This window comes from Phyllobates terribilis, unplaced genomic scaffold (assembly GCF_046119375.1).
Source record: "Phyllobates terribilis strain yellow unplaced genomic scaffold, ASM4611937v1 Scaffold_29__1_contigs__length_15306474, whole genome shotgun sequence".
Lineage (NCBI taxonomy): Eukaryota > Metazoa > Chordata > Amphibia > Anura > Dendrobatidae > Phyllobates > Phyllobates terribilis.
In genome coordinates, this window is record NW_027362789.1 from 13,948,532 (window position 1) to 13,973,680 (window position 25,149).

General features: G+C 43.8%; 2 protein-coding genes across 2 annotated transcripts in view; both read right to left on the bottom strand.

Annotated features, from left to right (window-relative positions):
• Window positions 1–10,941: 10,941 nt before the first annotated feature.
• Window positions 10,942–25,149, bottom strand: part of LOC141178637 (uncharacterized) — a 74,258-nt gene continuing 60,050 nt past the window's right edge. The window contains exon 9 of the mRNA XM_073660525.1: window positions 10,942–12,851. Coding sequence (XP_073516626.1) covers window positions 12,211–12,851 — 641 coding nt within the window. The 3' untranslated portion in view covers window positions 10,942–12,210. The remainder of the gene's footprint in view (window positions 12,852–25,149) is intronic.
• LOC141178636 (uncharacterized) overlaps window positions 21,196–25,149 on the bottom strand; it is a 34,054-nt gene continuing 30,100 nt past the window's right edge. Inside the window, exon 8 of the mRNA XM_073660524.1 lies at window positions 21,196–21,400. Within this exon, the coding sequence (XP_073516625.1) occupies window positions 21,356–21,400 (45 nt within the window). The 3' untranslated portion in view covers window positions 21,196–21,355. The remainder of the gene's footprint in view (window positions 21,401–25,149) is intronic.

Below are 25,149 nucleotides of genomic sequence, written 5' to 3' on the forward strand. Positions count from 1 at the left end.
GAAGAATTTAGCGTATATTGAATGAGCTAAATGGCTAACTCCTAGACAGGCCAGAGGGTGCTTTTTTTTCTCTAGATTCAATTTCTCTATCACTTTCCAAGCAGTTTTAGTTCTGTTTCTCCTCCAAAACCTCCATTCTCCAAGGGCATTGTGGTTTCTGTGATAACCTTGGAGGTTGAAGCTGAGATCCGTAAAGTCCAATCGTTTGCTCCTTTCGCCACACCTAGGCCCGAATTATTTGTAGTTGTATACCTAAGATTGCGTCTGTTTCAGGAGTTTCATGATTTAATCATGAGTGGTCATCCGTGGTTCACAGCTATGCAGAAAGCTATTACTAGGCTTTCTTGGTGGCCATCTATGAATAATTATATTAAAGATTTTGTATCTGCTTGTGAAGTTTGCGTACACGCTAAAGTCTGTCATAACAGTCCGGTTGGAGTATTGGCTCCATTGCAATTCCAGAAAGACAGTGAACTCATCTGTCCATGGATTTCATCACGGATTTGCCTCTGTCTGGTGGGAAGACTGTCTTTGGGTGGTCGTTGACTGATTCAGTAAACGGGCTCATTTTGTTCCTTTGTCAGAGATATTCTCCAGGTTTTTTATTTCTCATAAAATAAGGCTACATGGGATTCCCTCTTAACATTGTGTTTGATAGGGGAGTGCAATTTGTCTCCAAATTCTGCAGAGCGTTTTGTAATAAACTGGGAATTCATTTATTTTCCTGTGCCTACCACCCTGAAAACAATGGTCAGACAGAAAGGACTAATCAATCTCAAATTTTAAGGTGTTTTGTTGCAGCTCAGTGTTTTGTTGCGACTTCATTCTTACTTCTTGCTGAGTTTGTCTTTAAGGCCACCGCCCCACTATTAGTATTTGGTCAGTATTTTTTCTCAGGAGTGGGAGCCAAAACCAGAGGTGGGTGATAAATGCAGAATTGGTGACTTGTTTCTATTAGACCGTTTCTCTGATTGTTCCTCACCTGGTTTTGGCTCCCACTCCCGAGGAAAAATACTGACCAAATACTGACAGTGAAGCCATGGCCTAACAGTCGGATCAGTCAGTCTGCTGGAACCTTGCCGTTTTATTGTAATTATGGTGATCATCCCCATTTTTTTTAAATTTTCCTTCCTTTTCCTGTTTGCCCGAATGGCCATTTCTCCACCCATAATAAGTGCTCCCTAGTCCTTAGTATCGTCTTTGGAAGGAATAAGTCAGCTAAAGATAGTCATCATCATGCTCTCCAGAGACCCCCGAGCATCCCCAAGGAATAATCGTAAATCATCGGCAAACAATGCCACCTTCTTTTCCTTGGTCCCATATTTAAATCCATTTATCTCAGACATTTTACTAATTGCTGCCACAAGAGGTTCAGTTGCTATTGAAAACAATAAGAGAGACAGGGGGCACCCTTGTCTTGTACCTCTGTGCAACAAAAATCGATTAGCCTTAGAGCCATTCACTCTTATTTTGGCCTTTGAGTCTGAATAAAGCAATTGCACCCATTATATAAATTTGTCACCAAAGCCAATCTGCTGCAATGTAGCTCACAAATATCGCCATTCTACACTGTCAAAGGCCTTAGCTGCATCCAAAGACAGGATCCCCCTATGACCAATATTATCAGTCCTTGCTTGTATATCAATATAAAGCCTTCTGAGATCGCTGTGGACTTATTTGACATAAACCCAGATTGATCGGGGTGTATTATTGAAATTACTTTTGAAAGTCTGTTAGCAAGAAGTTAAAGGAGAGATGAGTCTATAGGATGCCAGCAAGCTGGGGGCCTTGCCTTCTTTAGGTAACACTTTAATTATGGCTTTGTGCATGGGCGTGGCAATGATCCCCCTTCGAATTGTATACCTCCAATAATATTGGTAGTAATACTTCCTTATATCTCTTATCTACTTCCACTGGAAGACCGTCCATTCCCGGTGCTTTATCGTTGGTCATTGAGCTCAGTGCACATTCTAGCTCTTCTACATCAAAGCGATTCATCTAATAAATTGCGAGAGTCTTAAGGAAAGGACGGGGAGCTGAGCCTTTATCTAGGAAGGTCTGGGTCTGTTCTTCTGAGGGTTGAAACTGAGAAGTATACAGCTTTGCAAAGTATTCCTCCAACACTTTCAATATGTCCACTGTGGACTCTACCACATTACCCTCCCTAGTCTGCAGACTGGATATAAAGGCGGAGTCCCTCTGGGTGACAGCTATCACAGATATAAGTGACCTGCTTTATCCCCCTCTTCACAATATTGCATCTTGTGAAACATCTTCTTCCTTCCTGCAGCTGCAATGTTCCCTGATCCAGCAGGTCCTGAGCTGCTTTCAGCCTGTTTTGCGCAGCCGGCGTTGGATCTGTAATCATCGCACTCTCTGCATCTCCCAATTCCTGAAACACCAATGGATCCTGCTGCTTAGTCCAGGATTCAGCTGCTGAGATTTCTGTTATAAATATTCCTCTAAGGTCGGCCTTCATGGCTTCCCATACATAGAAAATAGAAGTTGTATTTTTAATAACACAAGATTCTCCTTTAGTTCCCTTCAATTTTCCCCTCAAGATCCATAACTTGCAACTAAAAGGGGTTAATTTCCCTGTGGGTCTGTACTGCATTGGGGGATTAAGCTTAGGGAGACACAGAGGAGAATGATGGGATAGCGCTCTGGGCAGGAGCTGATGTCAGATATAAGACCCTGCAACCGTTCATTTACAAGAGCCAAATCCATTCTCCACAAAGAGGAGAATGTGGACGAGAAGGAGGAGTATTGGTATACATTAGGATGACGGGATCTCCAAAGAGCAATTACGGATGTCTCCTTAAAGGGGTGATGCCAACATTGAACATATAGGTAATCCTGTGGACATCATGTAAAGAAAAGCTTTTGTAAATTAAACCTATTATAAATGATGCCACATTCAAAATATATGTCCCTCTGATGGTCAGTATGGCGCCCCCTAGTGATAGCATTACTGGTATCTATATCCGTCCTTATAGCCATCTCTAGAGGCCGAGCATGCATGGTGCCCTTTCCCATGCAGGTTGGATCCCTCCACCCGTCAGCCTGCCGGATCTCATCCAGCTGATTAACAGCCGCTGTGAAGTGTGAAGTCCCTGCGCTGCTGGAAGTCCCTGCGCTGCTGGAAGTCCCTGCGCCTCTGCTGTCCTCACTCAGGTGTTTTCTATCGATGGCAGCAGCTGGAAAACAGCTGAGTGTTGGCGCTGATCCTGATAATACATAGAGGAAGGCACAGACTCTAGAACTAGATGGACTTAGTCTTCCTTCAACCTTAAAAACCATGTTACTATTGTCCTCCCACAGACATACAGGACAGGTCACCAGCAATTCTGGCTCCAGCACAGCGATGTCTCAGACCTTCCCTGCAGTCAATGAGTGACGTGAATATTGATAAGCCACATGTAAAGCCAGGGCCGGGCAAAGTGCAGAATGTGAACACAGGCAGAGGACAGCACCTCTCTCAGGGACACAGATAACAATAGGAAACAACTTTACATCACATCTACGTCCCCTAAACTGTCTCATTCAGTAATAGTGACTGCGGACACGGGATTACAAAGTCTGTGATGGCAATAGAGAGGACCAGTATACGAGGAGTCCTACACTGCCATTTATGAAGACGGAATCCATATCACCTAATCAATCATATAGTGAGTTTCATTCAAATAGCGTTTACTGTCATTTGCCTGTGGATGAAGAAAGCGATAATTCTGAAGACACTTCCTCAGATCCTGATAAGAAAATAAAGGATGAAATCCTTAAATTTGTATCAAAAAGTCCCAGTGAATACACCGATGTCTCATCTTATGCAAAACACGTACTAGATAACCAGACCGCACGTGTACTTATGTATATTTTATTCTTTAGGATTCTTTATTCTCCCTCCCCCCCCTTTCCCCTATTTTCTTTAGGCTTTTAGTATGGTATATACAGGTGCATCTCACTAAATTAAAATAACATCAAAAAGTTTATTTCAGTTCTTCAATACAAAAAGTGGAACTCATATATTATATAGAGTCATTACACACAGAGGGATCTATTATATAGTCATTACACACAGAGTGATCTATTATATAGAGTCATTACACACAGAGGGATCTATTATATAGTCAGTACACACAGAGTGATCTATTATATAGAGTCATTACACACAGAGGGATCTATTATATAGAGTCATTACACACAGAGGGATCTATTATATAGAGTCATTACACACAGAGGGATCTATTATATAGAGTCATTACACACAGAGAGATCTATTTCAAGTGTTTATTTCTGTTAAGGTTGATGATTATGGCTTACAGCCAATGAAAACACTAAAGTCATTATCTCAGTAAATTAGAATACTCTATAACAACAGCCTGAAAAATGTTTTTAAAATCCGAAATGTTGTCCTACTGAAATGTATGTTCAGTAAATGCCCTCAATACTTGGTCAGGGCTCCTTTTGCATCAATTACTGCATCAATGCGGCAATGTGGCATGGAGGCGATCAGCCTGTGGCACTGCTGAGGGGTTATGGAAGCCCAGGTTGCTCTGATAGCAGCCTTGAGCTCGTCTGCATTTTTGGGTCTGGTGTCTCTTATCTTCCTCTTGACAATATCCCATAGATTCTCTATGGGGTTAAGGTCAGGTGAGTTTGCTGGCCCATCAAGCACAGTGATACTGTTGTGTGTAAACCAGGTATTGGTACTTTTGGCCGTGTGGACAGGTGCCAAGTCCTGCTGGAGAATGAAATTTCCATCTCCAAAAAGCTTGTCGGAAGCATAAATTAGGAGCTTTTCTATATAGTATATAAACACCACCATAGGTCACAGGCACCTATATAAACATTGCCATAGGTAACAGGCACCTACACATGTTGTCAAAATTGTTGGTACCCCTCGTTTAATGAAAGAAAAACCCACAATGGTCACAGAAATAACTTGAATCTGACAAAAGTAATAAATACATTAAAAATCTTTGAAAATGAACAAATGAAAGCCAGTCATTGCTTTTCTGCTTCCACAGAATTTAAAAAAAAATTAAACTCATGAAATAGGCCTGGAAAGAAATGATGGTACCCCTGAAAATAATGTGACAAAAGGGACATGTTAAATCAAGTTGTGTCCACTAATTAGCATCACAGGTGTCTACAATCTTGTAATCAGTCAGTGGGGCTGTATATAGGGCTACAGATACTCACTGTGCTGTTTGGTGACATGGTGTGTAACACACTCAACATGGACCAGAGGAAGCAAAGGAAAGAGTTGTCTCAGGAGATTAGAAAGAAAATTATAGACAAGCATGTTAAAAGTTAAAGGTAAAGGTTATCAGACCATCTCCAAGCAGCTTGATGTTTCTGTGACTACAGTTGCACATATTATTCAGAAATTTAAGATCCATGGGACTGTAGCCAACCTCCCTGGATGTGGCCGCAGGAGGAAAATTGATGACAAATCAAAGAGACGGATAATAGGAATGGTAAAAAAAAGCCCAGGATTAATCTCTTTAGAAGTTAAGGTGAACTTCAAGCTCAAGGAACATCAGTGTCAGATCGCCCCATCCGTCGTTATTTTATCCAAAGTGGACTTCATGGGAGACGACCAAGGAGAACACCATTGTTGGAAAAAAATCATAAAAAAGCCAGACTGGAATTTGCCAAACTACATGTAGACAAGTCACAAAGCTTTTGGGAGAATGTCCTATGGACAGATGAGACAAAAATGGAAGTTTTTGGCAAGGCATATCAGCTCTATGTTCACAGACCGAAAGATTAGGCATATCAAGAAAAGAACACTCCCTACTGTGAAACATAGTTGAGGCTCGATTATGTTCTGGGGCTGCTTTGCTACATCTGGCACAGGGTGTCTTGAATCTGTGCAGGGTACAATGAAATCTCAAGACTATCAAGGGATTCTATATAGAAATGTGCTGCCCAGTGTCAGAAAGCTTGGTCTCAGTCGCAGGTCATCGGTCGTGCAACAGGATAATGACCAAAAACACACAGCTAAAAACACCCAAGAATGGCTAAGAGGAAAACATTGGACTATTCTGAAGTGGCCTTCTATGAGCCCTGACCTAAATCCTATTGAGCATCTTTGGAAAGAGCTGAAACATGCCGTCTGGAAAAGGCAACCTTCAAACACGAGACAACTGGAGAGGTTTTCTCATGAGGAGTGGGCCAAAATACCTGTCGAGAGGTGCAGAAGTCTCCTTGACAGTTACAGGAATCGTTTGATTGCAGTGATTGCCTCAAAAGGTTGTTCAACAAAATATTAAGTTAAGAGTACCATCATTTCTGTCCAGGCCTATTTCATAAGTTACATTTTTTTAAAATTGTGTGGAAGCAGGGTTGATAAGCAATGTCTGACTTTCATTTGTTCATTTTCATAGATTTTTAATTTATTACTACTTTTGTCAGATTCAAGTTATTTCTGTGACAATTGTGGGATTTTCTTTCATTAAACAAGGTTTACCAACAATTTTGACCACATGTGTATATAAACACCGCCATAGGTAACAGGCACCTATATAAACACTGCCATAGGTAACAGGCACGGTCAGGGATCACCCACAGGGACGACAACGGGGAGATCACGCAATATCACACCGTGCCGTCACGCTATCAGTGTTTCATCCGGAATCGCGAGCACACGATCCAAACTACTCACTCCTTGGGCATCGGCGAGCACACAGAGAGCGTATGGCGTCACACCTCCGAATTCCAGCTCCAGGATTATGGGTGTACGCCCCGCACGGTTGCTGCTGGCTGCATGATAGACTGATTATTAACATCAAAATCACACAAAAATCATCAATGGAAATCAAATTTATTAATCAATGGAGGCCTGGATTTGGAGTCACCCCCAAAATTAAAGTGGAAAAACACACTACAGGCTGATCCAACTTTGATGTTATGTCCTTAAAACAAGTCAAAATGAGGCTCAGTATTGTGTGTGGCCTCCATGTGCCTGTATGACCTCCCTACAATACCTGGGCATGCTCCTGATGAGGCTGCGGATGGTCTCCTGTGGGATCACCTCCCAGACCTGGACTAAAGCATCCGCTAACTCCTTGACAGTCTGTAGTGCAACGTGACGTTGGTGGATGGAGCGAGACATGATGTCCCAGATGTGCTCAATCGGATTCAGGTCTGGGGAACGGGCGGGCCAGTCCATAGCTTCAATGCCTTCATCTTGCAGGAACTGCTGACACACTCCAGCCACATGAGGTCTGGCATTGTCCTGCATTAAGAGGAACGCAGGGCCAACCGCACCAGTATATGGTCTCACAAGGGGTCTGAGGATCTCATCTCGGTACCAAATGGCAGTCAGGCTACCTCTGGCGAGCACATGGAGGGCTGTGTGGCCCTCCAAAGAAATGCCGCCTCACACCATTACTGACCCACTGCCAAACCGGTCATGCTGAAGGATGTTGCAAGCAGCAGATCGCTCTCCACGGAATCTCCAGACTCTGTCACGTCTGTCACATGTGCTCAGTGTGAACCTGCTTTCACCTGCGAAGAGCACAGGGCACCAGTGGCGACTTTGCCAATCCTGGTGTTCTGTGGCAAATGCCAAGCGTCCTGCACGGTGTTGGGCTGTGAGCACAACCCCCATCTGTGGACGTCAGGCCCTCATACCACCTTCCTGGAGTCGGTTTCTAACCATTTGTGCAGACACATGCACATTTGTGGCCTGCTGGAGGTCATTTTGCAGGGCTCTGGCAGTGCTCCTTCTGTTCCTCCTTGCACAAAGGCGGAGGTAGCGGTCTTGCTGCTGGGTTGTTGCCCTCCTTGGGCCTCCTCCACATCTCCTGGTGTACTGGCCTGTCTCCTGGTAGCGCCTCCAGCCTCTGGACACTACGCTGACAGACACAGCAAACCTTCTAGCCACAGCTCGCATTGATGTGCCATTCTGGATGAGCTGCACTATCTGAGCAACTTCTGGTTGTAGAGTCCATCTCATGCTACCACGAGTGTGAAAGCACAACCAACATTCAAAAGTGACCAAAACATCAGCCAGAAAGCATCGGTACTGAGAGGTGGTCTGTGTTCCCCACCTGCAGTACCACTCCTTTATTGAGGGTGTCTTGATAATTGCTAATAATTTCCATCTATTGTCTATTCCATTTGCACAGCAGCATGTGAAATTGATTGTCAATCAGTGTTGCTTCCTAAGTGGACAGTTTGATTTCACAGAAGTTTGATTTATTTGGAGTTATATTCTGTTGTTTAAGTGTTCCCTTTATTTTTTTGAGCAGTGTATAATGCAGGCCTGGGCGGACGCCTGCGTTTTGGTAGCGTATGTGGCTTTGGGGGAGGGAACGATTACAGGACAAAAGAAACAGAACACTGCGACGATTCAATATAGGTGGAGAAGGGGCTCCTCAGCTTGATTTGAGCATTATCGAACACGACCAGGTGTTTATAATCCTTATACCACCCTGGCAATGAGTGCTCTTGTATTGTCCATGTGTTCTCTTATACCTAAGGGGAGATATGTCCACACGCCCCCTTTGGTGACATCATGTGGGCCGGTCTCCAGCCTGTACATTTTTATTAAAAATGCTAACTTCTGCAATAACTCATCGCTCGTTGATCCCAGAAGCCCAAAAGTGATATCATATTTTCTATTATGATTTTACATTCATTTACAGACTACACATCGCATAGCTGCAGTCTGCTATTCTGGTGTTTTTGCGCTACATCGCCCTGATTTTGCTTACAGCCATGGAAAACTATGGATACATTCCTGGGCTGTTGCTATCAATAAAAATATGGGTCCCGCTAGAATTATGGAACATACAATATTTCATATCGGAGACAAAGTGGCTGGAGGTTTCTTTTTTAAGTTGGGGGAAAGCAAACCTTCCCCATCACACACAAATTACTGTGATCTTGACACTAATTGCATCCTAAGTAGCTTGGTGGCACCTCTTGGCTGCCAGTTGTTTGTATAAGCTATTTTGGCTGTGGGTGATAATTTGCAGGAATACATTGTAGATTGTCATCTCTGGACTGTGTTAATTGGGGCTTTTGTGCTGAGAAAAAGGGGAATAAGGGAGGGGGTGAACATCTATGTCAGGCAAATATGGAAGAAAATTTTCCTGACAATATTTCCCCGACAGGCACCTATATAAACACCGCCATAGGTAACAGGCACCATCTCTGATGAAGGCGGTCGTAACCGCTGCAACGCGTAAGAACTGTACTCACTCCGGAATTCATTGCCTGAGTGATGTCACTTACCTGCAAAGGCGGCAGCGCGATATACGGTGGCCAGACGGCACCGCATTCATATCGCTCAGCTCCTTCTCCACCACGTGGATTGTAGATACATACACCACACGAGTGCACCTAAGATTGGGACACACAATCCAGTACCCGGCATAACGGGATGTACTTTTTCTGGCATTTTGCCAGGATCTTGATTGAGCATAGTGCAACACTCTGCAGAATATTTGCCAGGATCTCTATTGAGCAGAATGTAACGCTCTGCAGGGCAGTTAATTTAGGAGAGAACAAAAGGATCATCATTCGGATATATCCATAATTTTCATATGGCACAGATCATTAGTGTCAGAAGATAACAAAAGGTAGGAAACACTGTTTTTGGAACCTTTACCTATATATTATATTGGTTTATATTCATATGAAATACTGCAATTATTTCTATATTTTTCAGTTTTGCATTTACTTCTTACCGCATCTCTAACTTTTTACATTGAAATCACAGATATATTCCTTTAATAATTTTTATTCCCACTTATCAGTTTTTAATTAATCCTTGGATCAACCCCTCCCCCCTTTTTTATTTATTCCTTTTTTATCTAGATTTATGAACTAATTAATTGAGATTTTAACATGATTAATAATATTCCAGGATCAACAAATGACAGATGATCTCTTTTAATCAATTTTAATCAATTATCTATTTATTTTAAAATAGTTTTTGCAATGAGCAGTTATTCATTTATTTTTGAGATATTCAGCGCGTTTTTCACAATTCATATATACAAAAAGCTCATATTCGATTGGCTGCATATACAACACATTTTTTTGGTATCATTGGATATATTTTAAGTATAGATTAAAGCTTGGCACTTAGCCCTTCACTTAGTATAGTTTATCACAAAGATGTGACAATAATCTATTTATTCCTAACAGCTCAGTACACATGAAATGCTTTCCAATACACATTGTAAGCGTTTGATCCATTCTCCTTAGTTTAATGCATCTTATTATATGATGCCGCTCACCCATTTTACCTTAATTTCTTCTTGTTTTCTCACATCCACCATCCTGTTTTACCTGACAACCTTCTTTGTATTGCTGCTTGCCTCTGACTCGGAACGCTTGTCGACCGGAATCCTCTGGTGCGGCTTGGAAGATCAGCCGACGTTCCTGTGTGTTATACTATTCATCTTATTTAAACCGAAGTGTGTATCGACTTACTTTAGAGTCCACCTTCTCCCCCTCACTCATCTAATCATCAGGCGTATCTGACATTTCCTTTTCTCGAATATGCCATTCAGCTCCCACACTAGAAGCTCTCCTTTGGTAATGATCACAAGCTCTATTTGGAGCACCAGAAAAGCCGCGCTCTAAAACCACTAAGCACACACTCATTATTTCTCCCCACCTACTGGTTAACATTATATTCTCTTTTTTAATAATTATTTTTCTAATGTCATATAGAATAATTGTGCCAAATATTGTTAGAGACTAAGTATAAACCATTGGGATATCATGCCCCCTTTTTCCCCCTTTCATAATGAACCAATTTTGCAGCTCTATTCTGCTCATTGAAACTCTTGGGTGGCCTTCAGCACTGTTAAACCACATTCATACTCCAATAAATCAATCGAGCACCAGTTCGCATCTCATTTATAACATATAACAAATTATTTTTTTTACTCAAATGGTATGAACATTTCTTTTTCAGTTGTTTTTATTAATATACTATATTATGTTTTAATGCAATAAATATATGCAATATTTTTCTGTCTTTAACACTTCAACCGACCTCTTTTTAATGTATTTACATATGAAATTGACACATCATGTGTCCCCCCTGTTTGGTGTTTTTTTTCAAAAAGCATATAAAACTCAAGTTACACATGGTACCTATTAGGTTATGTCCTGAGGTTGTGTATGACTTCGAAACGCGTTAACTTTTAACCTGTACATATACAGTACAGCCCAAAAGTTTGGACACACCTCATTTAAAGAAGACTACCGCTTGAAGCTCATCAAGAAAATGCCAAGAGTGTGCAAAGCAGTCATCAAAGCAAAAGGTGGCTACTTTGAAGAACCTAGAATATAAGACATATTTTCAGTTGTTTCACACTTTTTTGTTAAGTATATAATTCCACATGTGTTAATTCATAGTTTTGATGCCTTCAGTGTGAATGTACAATTTTCATAGTCATGAAAATACAGAAAAATCTTTAAATATGAAGTTGTGTCCAAACTTTTGGTCTGTACTGTACAACTGTTTGCAGTTTGTCAATAACATATATAGTTTCTCTCCCCATCGGAGTTGTTTTTGATGGTCAACAAAATACGATTTTCCAGAAAATCACTTTTCACACTCTAGGTATGATAATGACTAGTCTCTATGTGGGATTTTTGATGTTTAAAGGGGTTGTCCACTACTTTCACAATCCCTTTTCATTCTTAATGTTTGATCCTGTTAAAATAAAAACATTTACACAAACTTCCCAATCCAGCGCTGTCAGCATTCTCATTTCCGAGGCTCAAGTGAGGTTGTTGAGAGTCTGGCGCCCAATCAGTGCTGGCGTAACTGTCCCCACCTTCGAACAAATTGAACATTAAGAGGAAGTCGGAGAGCAGCTGCAGCCCTGGCTTCCTGTTGGTGTTCAACACATCCGAAAGCGGCGACAGTGAAGCCGATTGAATGCAGGGCTTGTGTGATGTAATGACCTCACATGAGCCCCGGGAATGCGAATCTCATCTCAACACTACTAGAACGGTGCTGACACGGAAAGTTATTATGAGTGTTTTTATTTTAACGAGGTCAAACATGAGGAATGACAAGAGACTGTCCTAGTAGTGGACAACTCCTTTAAGAAGGTACAATTTTCAGTTAAAACAATTCCAACATTCTGAACACGAAAGGGGCTTCTGACCTGTGTGACTTCTCTGACGTTTATTAAGAGTTTATTTCTGTGTAAAACATTTCACACATTAAGAACATGAAAAAGGCTTCTCCCCTGTGTGAATTCTTTGGTGACTAAAAAGAGATGATTTCTTCACAAAACATTTTCCACATTCTGAACAGGAAAAAGGCTTCTCCCCTGTGTGGGTTCTCTTGTGAATTACAAAATTTGATTTGTGGCTAAAACATTTCCCACATTCTGAACAGGAAAAAAGCTTCTGCCCTGTGTGAGTTCGCTGGTGCCTAATAAAACATGAATTATCGTTAAAACGTTTCCCACATTCTGAACAGGAAAAAGGCTTCTCCCCTGTGTGAGTTCTCTGGTGCTTAACCAAATCTGATTTACGGCTAAAACATTTTCCACATTCTGAACAGGAAAAAGGCTTCTCCTCTGTGTGAATTCTCTGGTGCTTTACCAAATCTGATTTCTGGCTAAAACATTTTCCACATTCTGAACAGGAAAAAGGCTTCTCTGTGTGAATTCTCTGGTGCTTAACCAAATTTGACTTCTGGCTAAAACATTTTCCACATTCTGAACAGGAAAAAGGCTTCTCCCCTGTGTGAGTTCTTTGGTGCTTAACCAAATCTGTTTTCTGGTTAAAACATTTTCCACATTCTGAACACAAAAAAGGTTTCTCCCCTGTGTGAGTTCTCTGGTGCTTAACAAGATCTGATTTATCTTTAAAACATTTCCCACATTCTGAACATGAAAAAGGCTTCTGCCCTGTGTGAGTTCGCTGGTGCTTAACAAAATATGAATTATCGTTAAAACGTTTCCCACATTCTGAACAGAAAAAAGGCTTCTCTCCTGTGTGGGTTCTCTGGTGAGTTACAAAACTTGATTTCTGGCTAAAACATTTCCCACATTCTGAACATGAATAAGGCTTTTCCCCTGTGTGAGTTAGCTTGTGCTTAACAAAATCTGATTTCTGGCTAAAACATTTTCCACATTCTGAACATAAAAAAGGCTTCTCCCTTGTGTGAATTCTCTCATGTCTAACAAGATTTGATTTCTGGCTAAAACATTTCCCACATTCTGAACAGGAAAAAGGCCGCTGCCCTGTGTGAGTTCTCTGGTGCTTAACAAAATTTGATTTGTGGCTGAAACACTTCGAACATTCTGAACATGAATAAGTCGTCTCACCTGTGTGAATTCTCTCATGCCTAACAAGATATGATATCTGGTTAAAATATTTCCCACATTTGCAGCAAGAAAATCCCTTTTTTGCTTTATGAATTTTTTGAAGTTTAAGAAAACACTTTTCCAGGGGAAAATTATTCCCGTGTTCTGAATGTGAAAATGGCGTCTTTGCTTTAGGAGCAATTAGTTTTTTAATGCTTTTTTTGTGACTTTGATTTTCCTTAGTAGTTGGTAATGAATCAGAAGACAGGACTCGTTTCAAAGGATCAGATGACAGATCTTTGCTGTGAAGGATTGATGGTATATCTGGAGTAATGCCATTCACTTCAATTGTATCCTGTGGGATCTCAAAAACATCTGATTGAAAAATTGAAGATACCAGCTGTCGCTCTGATCTCCTGGTACAGTCATCTGCCAAGAATAAAACCAATTATTTTTGAACAAAATATATCCTTGAATTTTAGATTTTTTTGAACATTTCTACTTAAACTCTCCGTAAAAATAGTAAGTTATGTAAAAATATGGAATGATTCACCAAGACAATGACAGTTCATAGTCTAATAAGAAACTGTGAAGATACTACTCAGTCTGGCAGTCAAAAACTGTGACTATAGACAAAAACACATTTACTGAAATGATCAAACTCAACAGTCTTCATTAGTGATGGGTGAGCACTAAAATGCTCGGGTGCACGATGCTCGGGTCGAGCACTTTGGAATACTCGGGTGCTCGACCCGAGCGACGAGCCCAATGTAAGTCTATGGGAAACTCGAGTATTTTACCGGCGGCATCCCCAGCGGTCAGCAGAGGGCCTAAAAATTGCCCAAATCGATGGGAACAGTGCTCAAATGACATGGGAACAGCATGCGGAAGACCCCTGGAAGCATTTCTGATTTCCAGGCCACTTCTGTCAACAACGTTGTCAGAAATATTACGCCACTTTTACGAACTCGCAATAAAACATACAAAAACGAAACCAAAATGGATTTTTCTGAGAAATATGTTAAGGAACATCCTTTCCAGGGTAATGACTTGCATATAAAGCAAAATAAATAACCAAAAACAAAAATACTCCTCCACACCTTGGGCTATGTTCACACTTAGCGTTTTTAATGCGTTTTTGCACTTTTGCATTGCTTTCAACCGTGACAAATGTATTCACCAGGAAATGTAATTTTAACATTTTACAACCTTATCTGGCCATGTGGTGTGTGAGATATCATCAGACACATCGTGTTTCATTTATGAAGGAGGGACTCTGAAAGTCACAAAGCCTATTTTTATAGGGCCATCAGGCGGTCTTTACTATTCTTAAAGGGCAGCAGTCGGCCCTCACTATTCTTAGAGAGCCATCAGCAGGCTATGTTTTATTGTTCCCATTAATAAAGAGTGGGTCTCCTATACTGTTATGGCGTATGCAGTGAGTGGCAGGGCTGCCCAAAATTTGGACACACCCCAACACCCCTTTGAACAGACTTAGAGGAGGGCCTCCTTAAAACAATATTCCCAATGTTAATAGGAAGTAGGTCTCCCATTGTGTGTGACTATGCACTGAATGCAAGGGTTGCCAAAAATTTGGAGGCATTCCAATGCCCCTTGGAAGAGACGTGGAGGAGGGACTCATAAAAAATGTTATCATTAGAAAGGAGCGGATCTCCTATACTTGTAATGCCCATGCACTAAGTGTATGGGCTGACAAACATTTACCCATGGGGTGTATACATGAACATACTGTATAAAAAAATTTTTTGTGCGTGCATCATAAACAGCCTTTAAAAAAATTATGTGGGTGTTGCATCACGGACCACGGTCACCCTGGTGATATGGTGGTGGAGGATGAGGATGAGGAGAAGGAGGAAGACAAGAGCAAAAAGCCAAAATCAAGAAGTGTATACCCATGTGTGGGTGTGAAGAGGTGCATGGGAATACACCTCCCAAAAAAAGACACTGGATTTGAGTTTATGTTACGCTGCTATCATTCAGTGGTGTTGAGAAGTCTGGCCCAATCCAGCCTGTCACCATTTTCAGTTGACAGGCGGATGCGCTTATCAGTTATGATTCCACCAGAGGCACTAAAAACCCGCTCTGATAAAACTATGCGGCAGGGCAGGCCAGGACCTCCAAGGTGTAGAAAGCCAGTTCATTCCATGTATCCAGCTTGGAAACCTAATAATTATAAGTCACAGAGGAATCACAGAGGACGTTGGTATGGTCAGCAAGGTACTCCCTCAGCATCTTCCCAAACTTTGCACTCCTTGTGAGAGTACCCTGCGCCTCAGGACCTGTGCGATGGGAGGGGCTGAGAAAACTGTCCCAGAACATTGACAAGTGTTCCCCTGACTCTGCTGGATTGAAGTTGTGTCTCTCACGCCTGTACTCCTTGGTTGTCCAACGAACTGTGACCTCTGCCGCCAGTGTTTTCAGATGGGAATTTTTTTAATAGTTCCCCAACAAGGGACTTCAGGTACTGCCCCATTTTTGTAGACCTGCCCGCCTCAGTAATAAGAGATATAAAGTTCTCCTTGTAGCATGGGTCTAGAAGTGTCACCAACGAGTAATGACAATCACCCTAAATTTTGAGAACACAAGGGGCATGGGTAAGGCAGAGTAAAATAAACTCAGCCATGCGTACCAGACTGCTAACAGGCAAGACTTCCGTGTCCTTACCAAGAGGAAGGCTGACCATGCTTTCCTCCTCCTCAGGCCATCCACGCTGAACAGACGGTATGACAGTTGTGCAGGTATTACCATCTATAGCGCGTGAAACTAGCTCGTGTTCTTCCTCCTCCTCCTCATTGTCACCCAATCCACGTTGGGATGAGATGAAGCTGGGCTGTGTGTAATCACCCTGTATGGTTTCTTGCTCCATCTCATCGTGCTCCGCCAGCAATGCATCCTCTTTGATTGTGAGCAGAGAGAGTTTCAGAAGACAGAGAAGCGGGATGGTGACGCTAATTATGGCGTCATTGCCGCTCACCATCTTGGTGGAGTCCTCAAAGTTTTGGAGAATGGTACATATGTCTGACATCCATGTCCATGTTCACTCCTGAGGGCTTATGTGTGGAGTCTGAACGGAATACCGATGGCCTTGTTGATGCTGGTACTCAACAACTGCTCTCTTCTGCTCACAAATCCTTCCCAACATCTGCAGTGTAGAGTTTCAACGAGTGGGGACATCACACACCAATTTGTGAGCCGGAAGCTGCAAACGCTGATGAAGCACGGCAAGGGCAGAGGAAGCTGTAGGCGACTTTTTAAAATGGGCACACAGCCGGCGTACTTTAACAAGCAGTTCCGGGTAGGATTTGAAAAACCGCTGAACCACGAGGTTAAGCATGTGGGCCAGGCTTAGTACGTGCGTGAGCTTGCCTTACTTCAGAGCCGCCACCAGGTTCCGGCCTTTGTCACACAGGACCATGCCTGGCTGTAGATTCAGCGGTGTGAGCCACAGATCTGCCTGTTCTTTCAGATCAGTCCACAACTCTTCAGCATTGTGCGGTTTGTCACCTAAGCATATTAGTTTCAGGACAGCCTGTTGCCGCTTGGCCGAGGCAGTGCTGCAGTGCTTCCAACTTGTGAATGATGTGGTCATTTCGGAGATGGAGGCTGAAGAGAAGGAGGCTGAGGAGGATGAGGTGCAGGAGCTGCAGACTCTGGGGGCAACCCTGATTGACCTATGGCCTGCAATCCTTGGCGTCGGGAGGACGTGTTCCGTCCCAAGGTCCGACTGGGTCCCGGCTTCCACTATGTTAACCCAGTGTGCCGTCAGCGAGATGTACCATCCATGCCCACAAGTACTTGTCCACGTGTCCATGGTTAGGTGGACTTTCCCGGTAACTACATTGTTGAGGGCACGGCTAATGTTTTGGGACACGTGCTTGTGTAATGCGGAGACGGCACACTGGAAGAAATAGTGGCAGCTGGGGACCGAGTACCGAGGACGGCCGCCGCCATCAGGTTGCGGAATGCTTCCGTCTCCACGAGCCTAAAAGGCAACATTTCGAGCGCAAGCAGTCGTGAAATGTGGGAATTTAGTAGTGTGGCCTGTGGGGCGTTGGATGCTTATTTGCACTTGCATTCCAAGGACTGGGGTATGGACAACTGAACGCTGCGCTGGGACAAGGACGTGGACATGCTTCCTGATGCTGCTACTTGAGAGTGTGCAATGACAGGTGTAGGGCAGGAGGCATCTTCGCATGCACCATGGAAAGGGGATTGGCTTGCATGCACAACAGCAGAAGAAGCAGTGATACCAGACACTGTTCCTGGACCCTGGGGTTCAGCCCACAAAGTCGGGTGCTTTGCTGCCATGTGCCTGATCATGCTGGTGGTGGTCAGGATGCTAGTTTTGCCACCCCTGCTGATGCTGGCCTGGCAGATGGTCAAATGGCCTTTTGGGGGTTATCGGCAGTCTTTAAAAAACAACCAGACTCGGGAAGACCTAACAGTTGTACTGGCAACTTCCTTTGTGTTGGTGTTACGGGGAACGGTTGACTGCCTTCTGTCTGCGACCACCAGACTGCTTCTTCCTGCCTGTTGGGGTGCTCTGCCTCCCTCCCCCTGTGTGCTGCTGTCCTTGCTCTGCATGTCCTCCTGCCAGGTTGGGTCAGTTACTATATCATCCACCACCTCGTCTTCCACTTCCGCACTCTGGTCCTCCTTCTGCCTTTCTGGCAATTGTGTCTCATCATCGTCCACCTGTTGTGACACTTTCCCACCATCGCCTTCGCGTGACCGTGGCTGCTCAAATATTTGCGCATTGCTACATGCGATCTTCCCTTGCCCCGCTTCAAGTGGACCGGGCGAGAGGCCCGAATCTATAAATGGAAAAGTGAACAGCTCTTTGAACTGTACAAGTGTGGGATCAGTTGTCTCCGGGCACTCGGCATGGTGGGAGGAAGGAGGATCAGGGTGAGGAATATGCAGTCCAGACTCACGGCTACTGAGACTTGACCGTGTGGAAGACAGGGTGGTAGTGGCAATGTGACTGGAAGCATTATCCGCTATCCAACCAAGAACCTTTTGACACTGCTCTGGGTTCAATAGTGGTGTGCTGCAGTCCCCTAGGAATTGGGACAGGAAGGTCGGGCAAGAAGATGTGGGTGTTTGTTGTGGCACAATTTCAGCTTGCCCACGGCCTCGGCCTCCGCATGCACCCTCACCATCACGTCCAGTTACCCATCCCTTGCCACGCGCCTTGCCCATTTTAAATGGAGGATAGTATCTTCCACGCTCACTACAAATGGCTGAATTTGGAGCGAAGTTATATGTAATCCGTGTGACAGAGAAATCACAGTTTTAAATACCTGGCCTGTAGGTAACTATTTCGAACAGCAAACCGGTGTCAAAAACTTTGCTGACACACGAAAGAAAAATTTGAATGGAGGCCAAAAATGGCAGTATTTTCAGCGCAATTATATGTGATCCGTGTGACGGACAAACCACAGTTTTAAATAGCTGGATTTTTAGCGCTGTAATATGGAAAGGACCTGGCTGTATTCTGCAGTGCCAACAAGCAAATGGCGCAGAAAAATGGTGTTCTCTGGATTGCTTTTTAAGCAAATAATGAGGATTAAGACCCCCAAAAAATTATTCCTGGCCCCTGAGACCTGGGCCTATTTCTAGAAATATCCAACACATCCAGCAGAAGGCAGAACTGGAATGGAGCCTCTTGTGCTATATGCACTGCAGTCTGCTATATACCCTGCCTGCCTGATATCTCTGCAAATGGATTAGTCCTCAGGAGAACTGTTTGTTGAGATGGATATGTGTAATGTACTTGTTTTCTCCCTACACTACCTAATACACAACCAAATCTCTCCCTAGGTCAGCAGCACCTCTCCCTATACTGCCTGATTGCAGAGTAGACTGACGAGCACGGCGGCACCAGGTCTGATATAGCCCTGATGACGCTGTGCGGCCAGTCAATCACTGTAATGCCACAACCAACATGGCTGCGGCATTACAGTGAGTGGCAGGCAATCCCTGCATGTTGACTGGCGCTCTAAAGAGCGCCAAACATGCAGGGAGGGGACCTGAGCATCCGGGCGAGTACCGAATACTTGAGAGTATGCTCGCTCATCACTAGTCTTCATCAGTAAAAAATAAGTAATTAGTGGTGAACCCTCTCTGGGGTAATTAGAGTATGGGGCTCGGTGGCTCTTGGCAATCTAAACTATTGTAAGGGACAATATTCTATCAGATGAGTTTCAAGAAGAATATTAGACATTTAAAGAGAACTTTTTATAATCATGCAAAGCTGAAGTGTCTTAAATTTAGCTTAGAGATATATCATGGCACAGGTGTAATATTTTTTTTATGTAGTTTATAGCAATCCTGTTTGAAGTTAGTTGGTTTTAAAAGAAATTGAAAAGTCAGAATAAAGGGAAACTCTGTTGTTATTGTACAGAAATTCACACTTGGCCCTCACTGCACATTTAATGTTGTCGATCATAAAAGTGAAGTTTGGCCAGAAAGACTGGACCTGGTCTTGTAAGGACCATATGAGAACATTCAGCAGCACAGAAGGGAGAGAAGGAAGATTCATCCTATAAGATAGCAGGATTCTAGAAAGCCAACAGCATCATTACCCTCCGCTTTCTCTAAGAGGCCTATCATCATTTTTCTTCAAGTGATTTTCTAACTTTTGTCAGCACATTCTACGTACGCTGTCATTTGGCTTTGTAGTTTACAGATCTGGGCAGGTAACGGTCAGCGTCTCCTAATCCCAGGGGGTAGGTGGATCCTCCAGGTTGTAAGTTCTATAGAAGAGGGCTTCAATACCAAAAGTCATTTGAAAATTTTTGGGTGGAGGAGAATGTTGTGGTGTAGAGGCAAATTGGTGAACAGACGATTGTGATACAGCAGACCCTACACCAATGATAAAGCAGCCACAGCCGGTGACTGAGAATAATCGGTGACTTCTCTACATTTAGTGGTCAGTACTCACCTGGGTAGTCATATGTAGGAATCTCCTCTTTACACCGCTCATCACCCCTCACATATGTCTCTGTAATATTATGGGTCAGATCTTCACCCTGAAAGAAAAAGTAGTCACAGAGAGAAGGATAAGTCACATCTATGATCAGCTCTAATCCTGCCATGTCCACCGTTCTCATTACACAAGTATAAAACATATAATACTGGTGGATAAAACAAGACTGAGCACAAGACCTTCACAGCTGTCTACACATCATAGGGGAGATCTCATGACACCTTCTCTCCATCTACCTGATGATCCTGAGGAACATTGGGGTCTCCTTGTTTAAAGTCCTGTGGAAGAAGAGGACGGGGACATCTCTCTGGTGTTGTCCTCTTACTGGATAGATCTGGAGGAAACACATACAGGGACTGAATTCATTCTTTACATACAGATAATTATAGGCCGTGTGTATTTAGTCCTGTCTATTACCTGGTGATGTGAGGGGCTGGGGAACCTCCATCATGACGTCCTTGTACACATCTTTGTGTCCTTCTAAATACTCCCACTCCTCCATGGAGAAATAGACAGCGACATCCTGACACCTTATAGGAACCTGACACATACAATGATACAGTCATCCCCCCGATCCCTTCATAGCGTTACTGTATAATGTCCCAGCATTCACAGCAGTGTCACCTCTCCAGTCAGCAGCTCAATCATCTTGTAGGTGAGTTCTACGATCTTCTGGTCATTGATGTCCTCATGTATCAGGGGGTGAGATGGAGGCCCTGTGATTGGGCTCAGGGGTCTTCCCCATCCCTCAGACACAGGGTCCTGACAGCGCTCACTAGAGGTCTTCTTCACTACTGTGTAATCCTAGTTATGGAAAGCCACATTAAAAAATCTCACTACATACATTTCCAGAGTCCTCACCTCTCCAGTTCTGTCCATCTGTTATTCCCATAGATAAGAATGATGTAATGTGACGTCATCAGAATCTCTCACCTCTCCAGTAAGCCGGAAGAGGATCTCTAGGGTGAGGTGTAATATCCTCTCCGCCATCTTGTCTCTGTCCATATCCATCCTTGATAGGTTATTCAGAAAAATTCTCTTAATATAGAAGATCTTCACTGAGAGTATCTGATATTGTAGAGACCTGAATGAGAAGATGAGCCGATGTAACATCATAAAAATCCTGTGTAATAATACAATTACTGGAGATAATAAGGGAAACATATGAGGAGATTTATTATTTTACAATATTTTGTTTTCTTCTTTACATCTACTAATAAAACCTATATATTTTAGGCCACATACAACAAGCAGTTTCTTCCTTGGAGTCTGCAGCTGAATATGTTTCTCATAGACTCATCTTCCTTATTGCTAATTCTCGTCTCATTTACCAACACTGGAATCGGCATTAGTAATACTGCAGGAGATATTCATTACACGTGACATGAGAAATAACTACTTCATCATGAGGACGAAATCTTCATCTTCTACTACGGCTCTAAAAACATATTTGGCCAGAGTCCGTCACTGACTACATCTCCACAGGCCGTCTATATCAGGGGTCCTCAAACGTTTTAAACAGGGGGCCAGTTCACGGTCCCTCAGACCATTGGAGGGCCGGAATATAGTTTTAAAAAAAAAAACTATGAACAAATTCCTATGCACACTGCACATATCTTATTTTGTAGTAAAAAAAAACAATACAGGAACAAATACAATATTTAAAATGAAGAACAAGTAAAGTTAGATAAACCGGTATTTCAATAGGCAGGTAACTGTACCCAATAGGCAGCATCGGTCCTCAATAGGCAGGTAAATGTCCCCAATAGGCAGGTAAATGACCCCAATAGGCAGGTAAATGTACCCAATAGGCAGGTAAATGTACCCAATAGGCAGGTAAATATCCCCAATAGGCAGGTAAATATCCCCAATAGGCAGCATAGGTCCCCAATAGGCAGGTAAATGTCCCCAATAGGCAGGTAAATGACCCCAATAGGCAGGTAAATGTACCCAATAGGCAGGTAAATGTACCCAATAGGCAGGTAAATGTACCCAATAGGCAGGTAAATATCCCCAATAGGCAGGTAAATATCCCCAATAGGCAGGTAAATATCCCCAATAGGCAGCATAGGTCCTCAATAGGCAGGTAAATGTTCCCAATAGGCAGGTTGTTCCACCTCTTATAATGCCCCATGCAGGCTGTTCCCCCCTTATAATGCCCCATGCCGGATGCCACCCCCCATATAATGCCCCATGCAGCATGTCACCCCCCCCATATAATGCCTCATGCAGCATGTCACCCCCCCATATTATGCCCTATGCAGCATTTCACCACCCCCATATTATGCCCCATGCAGCATGTCACCCCCCCATATTATGCCCCATGCAGGATATCACTCCCCTGTCTTTATAATGCCCCATGCAGCATGTCACCCCGCCCCCCATATAATGCCCCATGCAGCATGTCACCCCCCATATAATGCCCCATGCAGCATGTCACCCCCCATATAATGCCCCATGCAGCATGTCACCCTCCCATATAATGCCACATGCAGCATGTCACCCCCCATATAATGCCACATGCAGCATGTCACCCCCCATATGCCACATGCAGCATGTCACCCCCCCCCCCATATAATGCCCCATGCAGGATGTCACCCCCCCATATTATACCCCTTGCAGGATGTCACCCCCCCATATAATGACCTATGCCTCCATACATTAAAAAAAAAAAAAAATCCAATACTCACCTCACTTCTCACTTGCTGCCGCTGCTCTGGTCTGGACTCCAGCGTCGCGGCGGCGTCTTCCCGCTCTGTGCTGCCTGTGACGGCACTCGGGAGGGCGCGGTGTAAAGACGTCACCGCGCCCTCTGACCTGAGACGTCACAGGAAGTGCAGAGCAGGAAGACAGCGGATCTGCGGAGGCACGAGGAGAGGTAAGTATCCGCCTGCCGGGGCCCTGAGCAAGCGGGGGGGAAGGGAGGGCAATGGCACCGCTCTCCTCTCCTCCGCCCATAGCCCGGCGGGCCGGATAAAAGTCCTCCGCGGGCCGCATGTGGCCCGCGGGCCGTAGTTTGAGGACCCCTGGTCTATATGAATGTTTCCCATCTTCCCCAGACTGTCCTCTTCTAACAAGTTAGAGCTCAGGTCTGATTCACACACAGAAGTTTGAGGCTTTTATAAAAGCTTTTTTGTTTGCACAAACACCACAGAAATTATTTGACACCAAAGTCTCCATGTACAGTGTTTTATGGGGTTTATTTATGGCCTTAGAAGAAAAACACCAGAAAAAAAGAAGAAATAAAAAAGTTTCAAAATAAAACTGGCACTAAAATTCTTGCAAAAAGAAAAAAAGCATAAGACACATTTTCTTATTTTTGAAAACATTAAACATTTGTTTAATGAGAAATTGGGCACCGAACACAGATGTGCATCGCAGGGATGGCACAGGTGCAGCTGCAACAACATAAACCCTGCCAGTTTAACCACTTGTTGCCGTCAAAAGCAAACATGGCATCTCAGAAAGTTTGACAGAGTTCGGCTCAATGCCCCTCTTCCCCTAAATACTCGAAAGTATGGGGCTGCCTAGTTATTCCGATACTTAAATGCCTAATAATGGTGTCTGGGCCTGCAATGTACGAAAGTCTATTAGGCCAGGCCAGAGGTAACGTCCAATAAGTTACCTTTTAACATCCCCATACATATTATGGGGATGTTAAAAGACCATTCCCTCTTACTACAGACTCTCTCTTCTCTTGGCATCACAGACTTGGCCCTATTTTGGATCTCTTCATACCTAACAGAATGGACATTCAACGTCTCCCACTCACACACCACCTCCTCATCTCACCCCCTATCTGTCGGTGACCCCCAAGGTTCAGTCCTAGGATCCCTGCTCTTCTCCATCTACACCTTTGGCCTGGGACAGCTCATAGAGTCTCACCGCTTTCAGTATCACCTCTATGCTGATGACATGCAGATCTACCTCTCTGGACCCGATATCTCCTCCTTGCTAACCAAAATCCCACAATGTCTGTCTGCTATTTCATCCTTCTTCTCTGCCAGATTTCTAAAGCTTAACATCGAGAAACTGAATTCATCATCTTTCCCCCACCTCACTCAACCCCCCCATCTGACCTATCCATCAAAGTGAATGACTGCCCACTCGCCCCAGTAACACAATCTCGCTACCTCGGTGTAACCCAGGACTCTGATCTCTCCTTCAAACCACATATCCAAGCCCTCTCGACTTTCTGCCGACTCCAACTCAGAAATATCTCCCGGATCCGCACATTCCACAGCAAAGACTCTACAAAAACAATAGTGCATACCCTCATCATCTCCCACCTCGACTACTGCAACCTCCTGCTCTGTGGCCTCCCTTCCAACACTCTCGCACCCCTCCAATCTATCCTAAACTCTGCTGCTCGACTAATCCACCTGTCCCCCCGCTATTCCCTGCCTCTCCTTTCTGTCAATCTCTTCACTGGCTCCCCATTACTCAGAGACTCAAGTTCAAGACCCTAACCTTGGCATACAAAGCCATCCACAACCTGTCTCCTCCATACATCTGTGACCTAGTCTCCCGGTACTTACCTAGCCGCAACCTCTGATCATCACAAGATCTCCTTCTCTACTCCCCTCTTATCTCCTCCTCCCACAATCATATACAAGATTGCTCCAGTGCATCTCACCTACTCTGGAACTCTCTACCCCAACATATCAGACTGTCGCCTACCGTGGAAACCTTCAAAAGGAACCTGAAGAACCACCTCTTCCGACAAGCGTACAATCTGCAGTAACCACCGCTCCCACCATACCGCTGCACGACCAGCTCTACCCCCACCTACTGTATCCTCACCCATCCCTTGTAGATTGTGAGCCCTCGCAG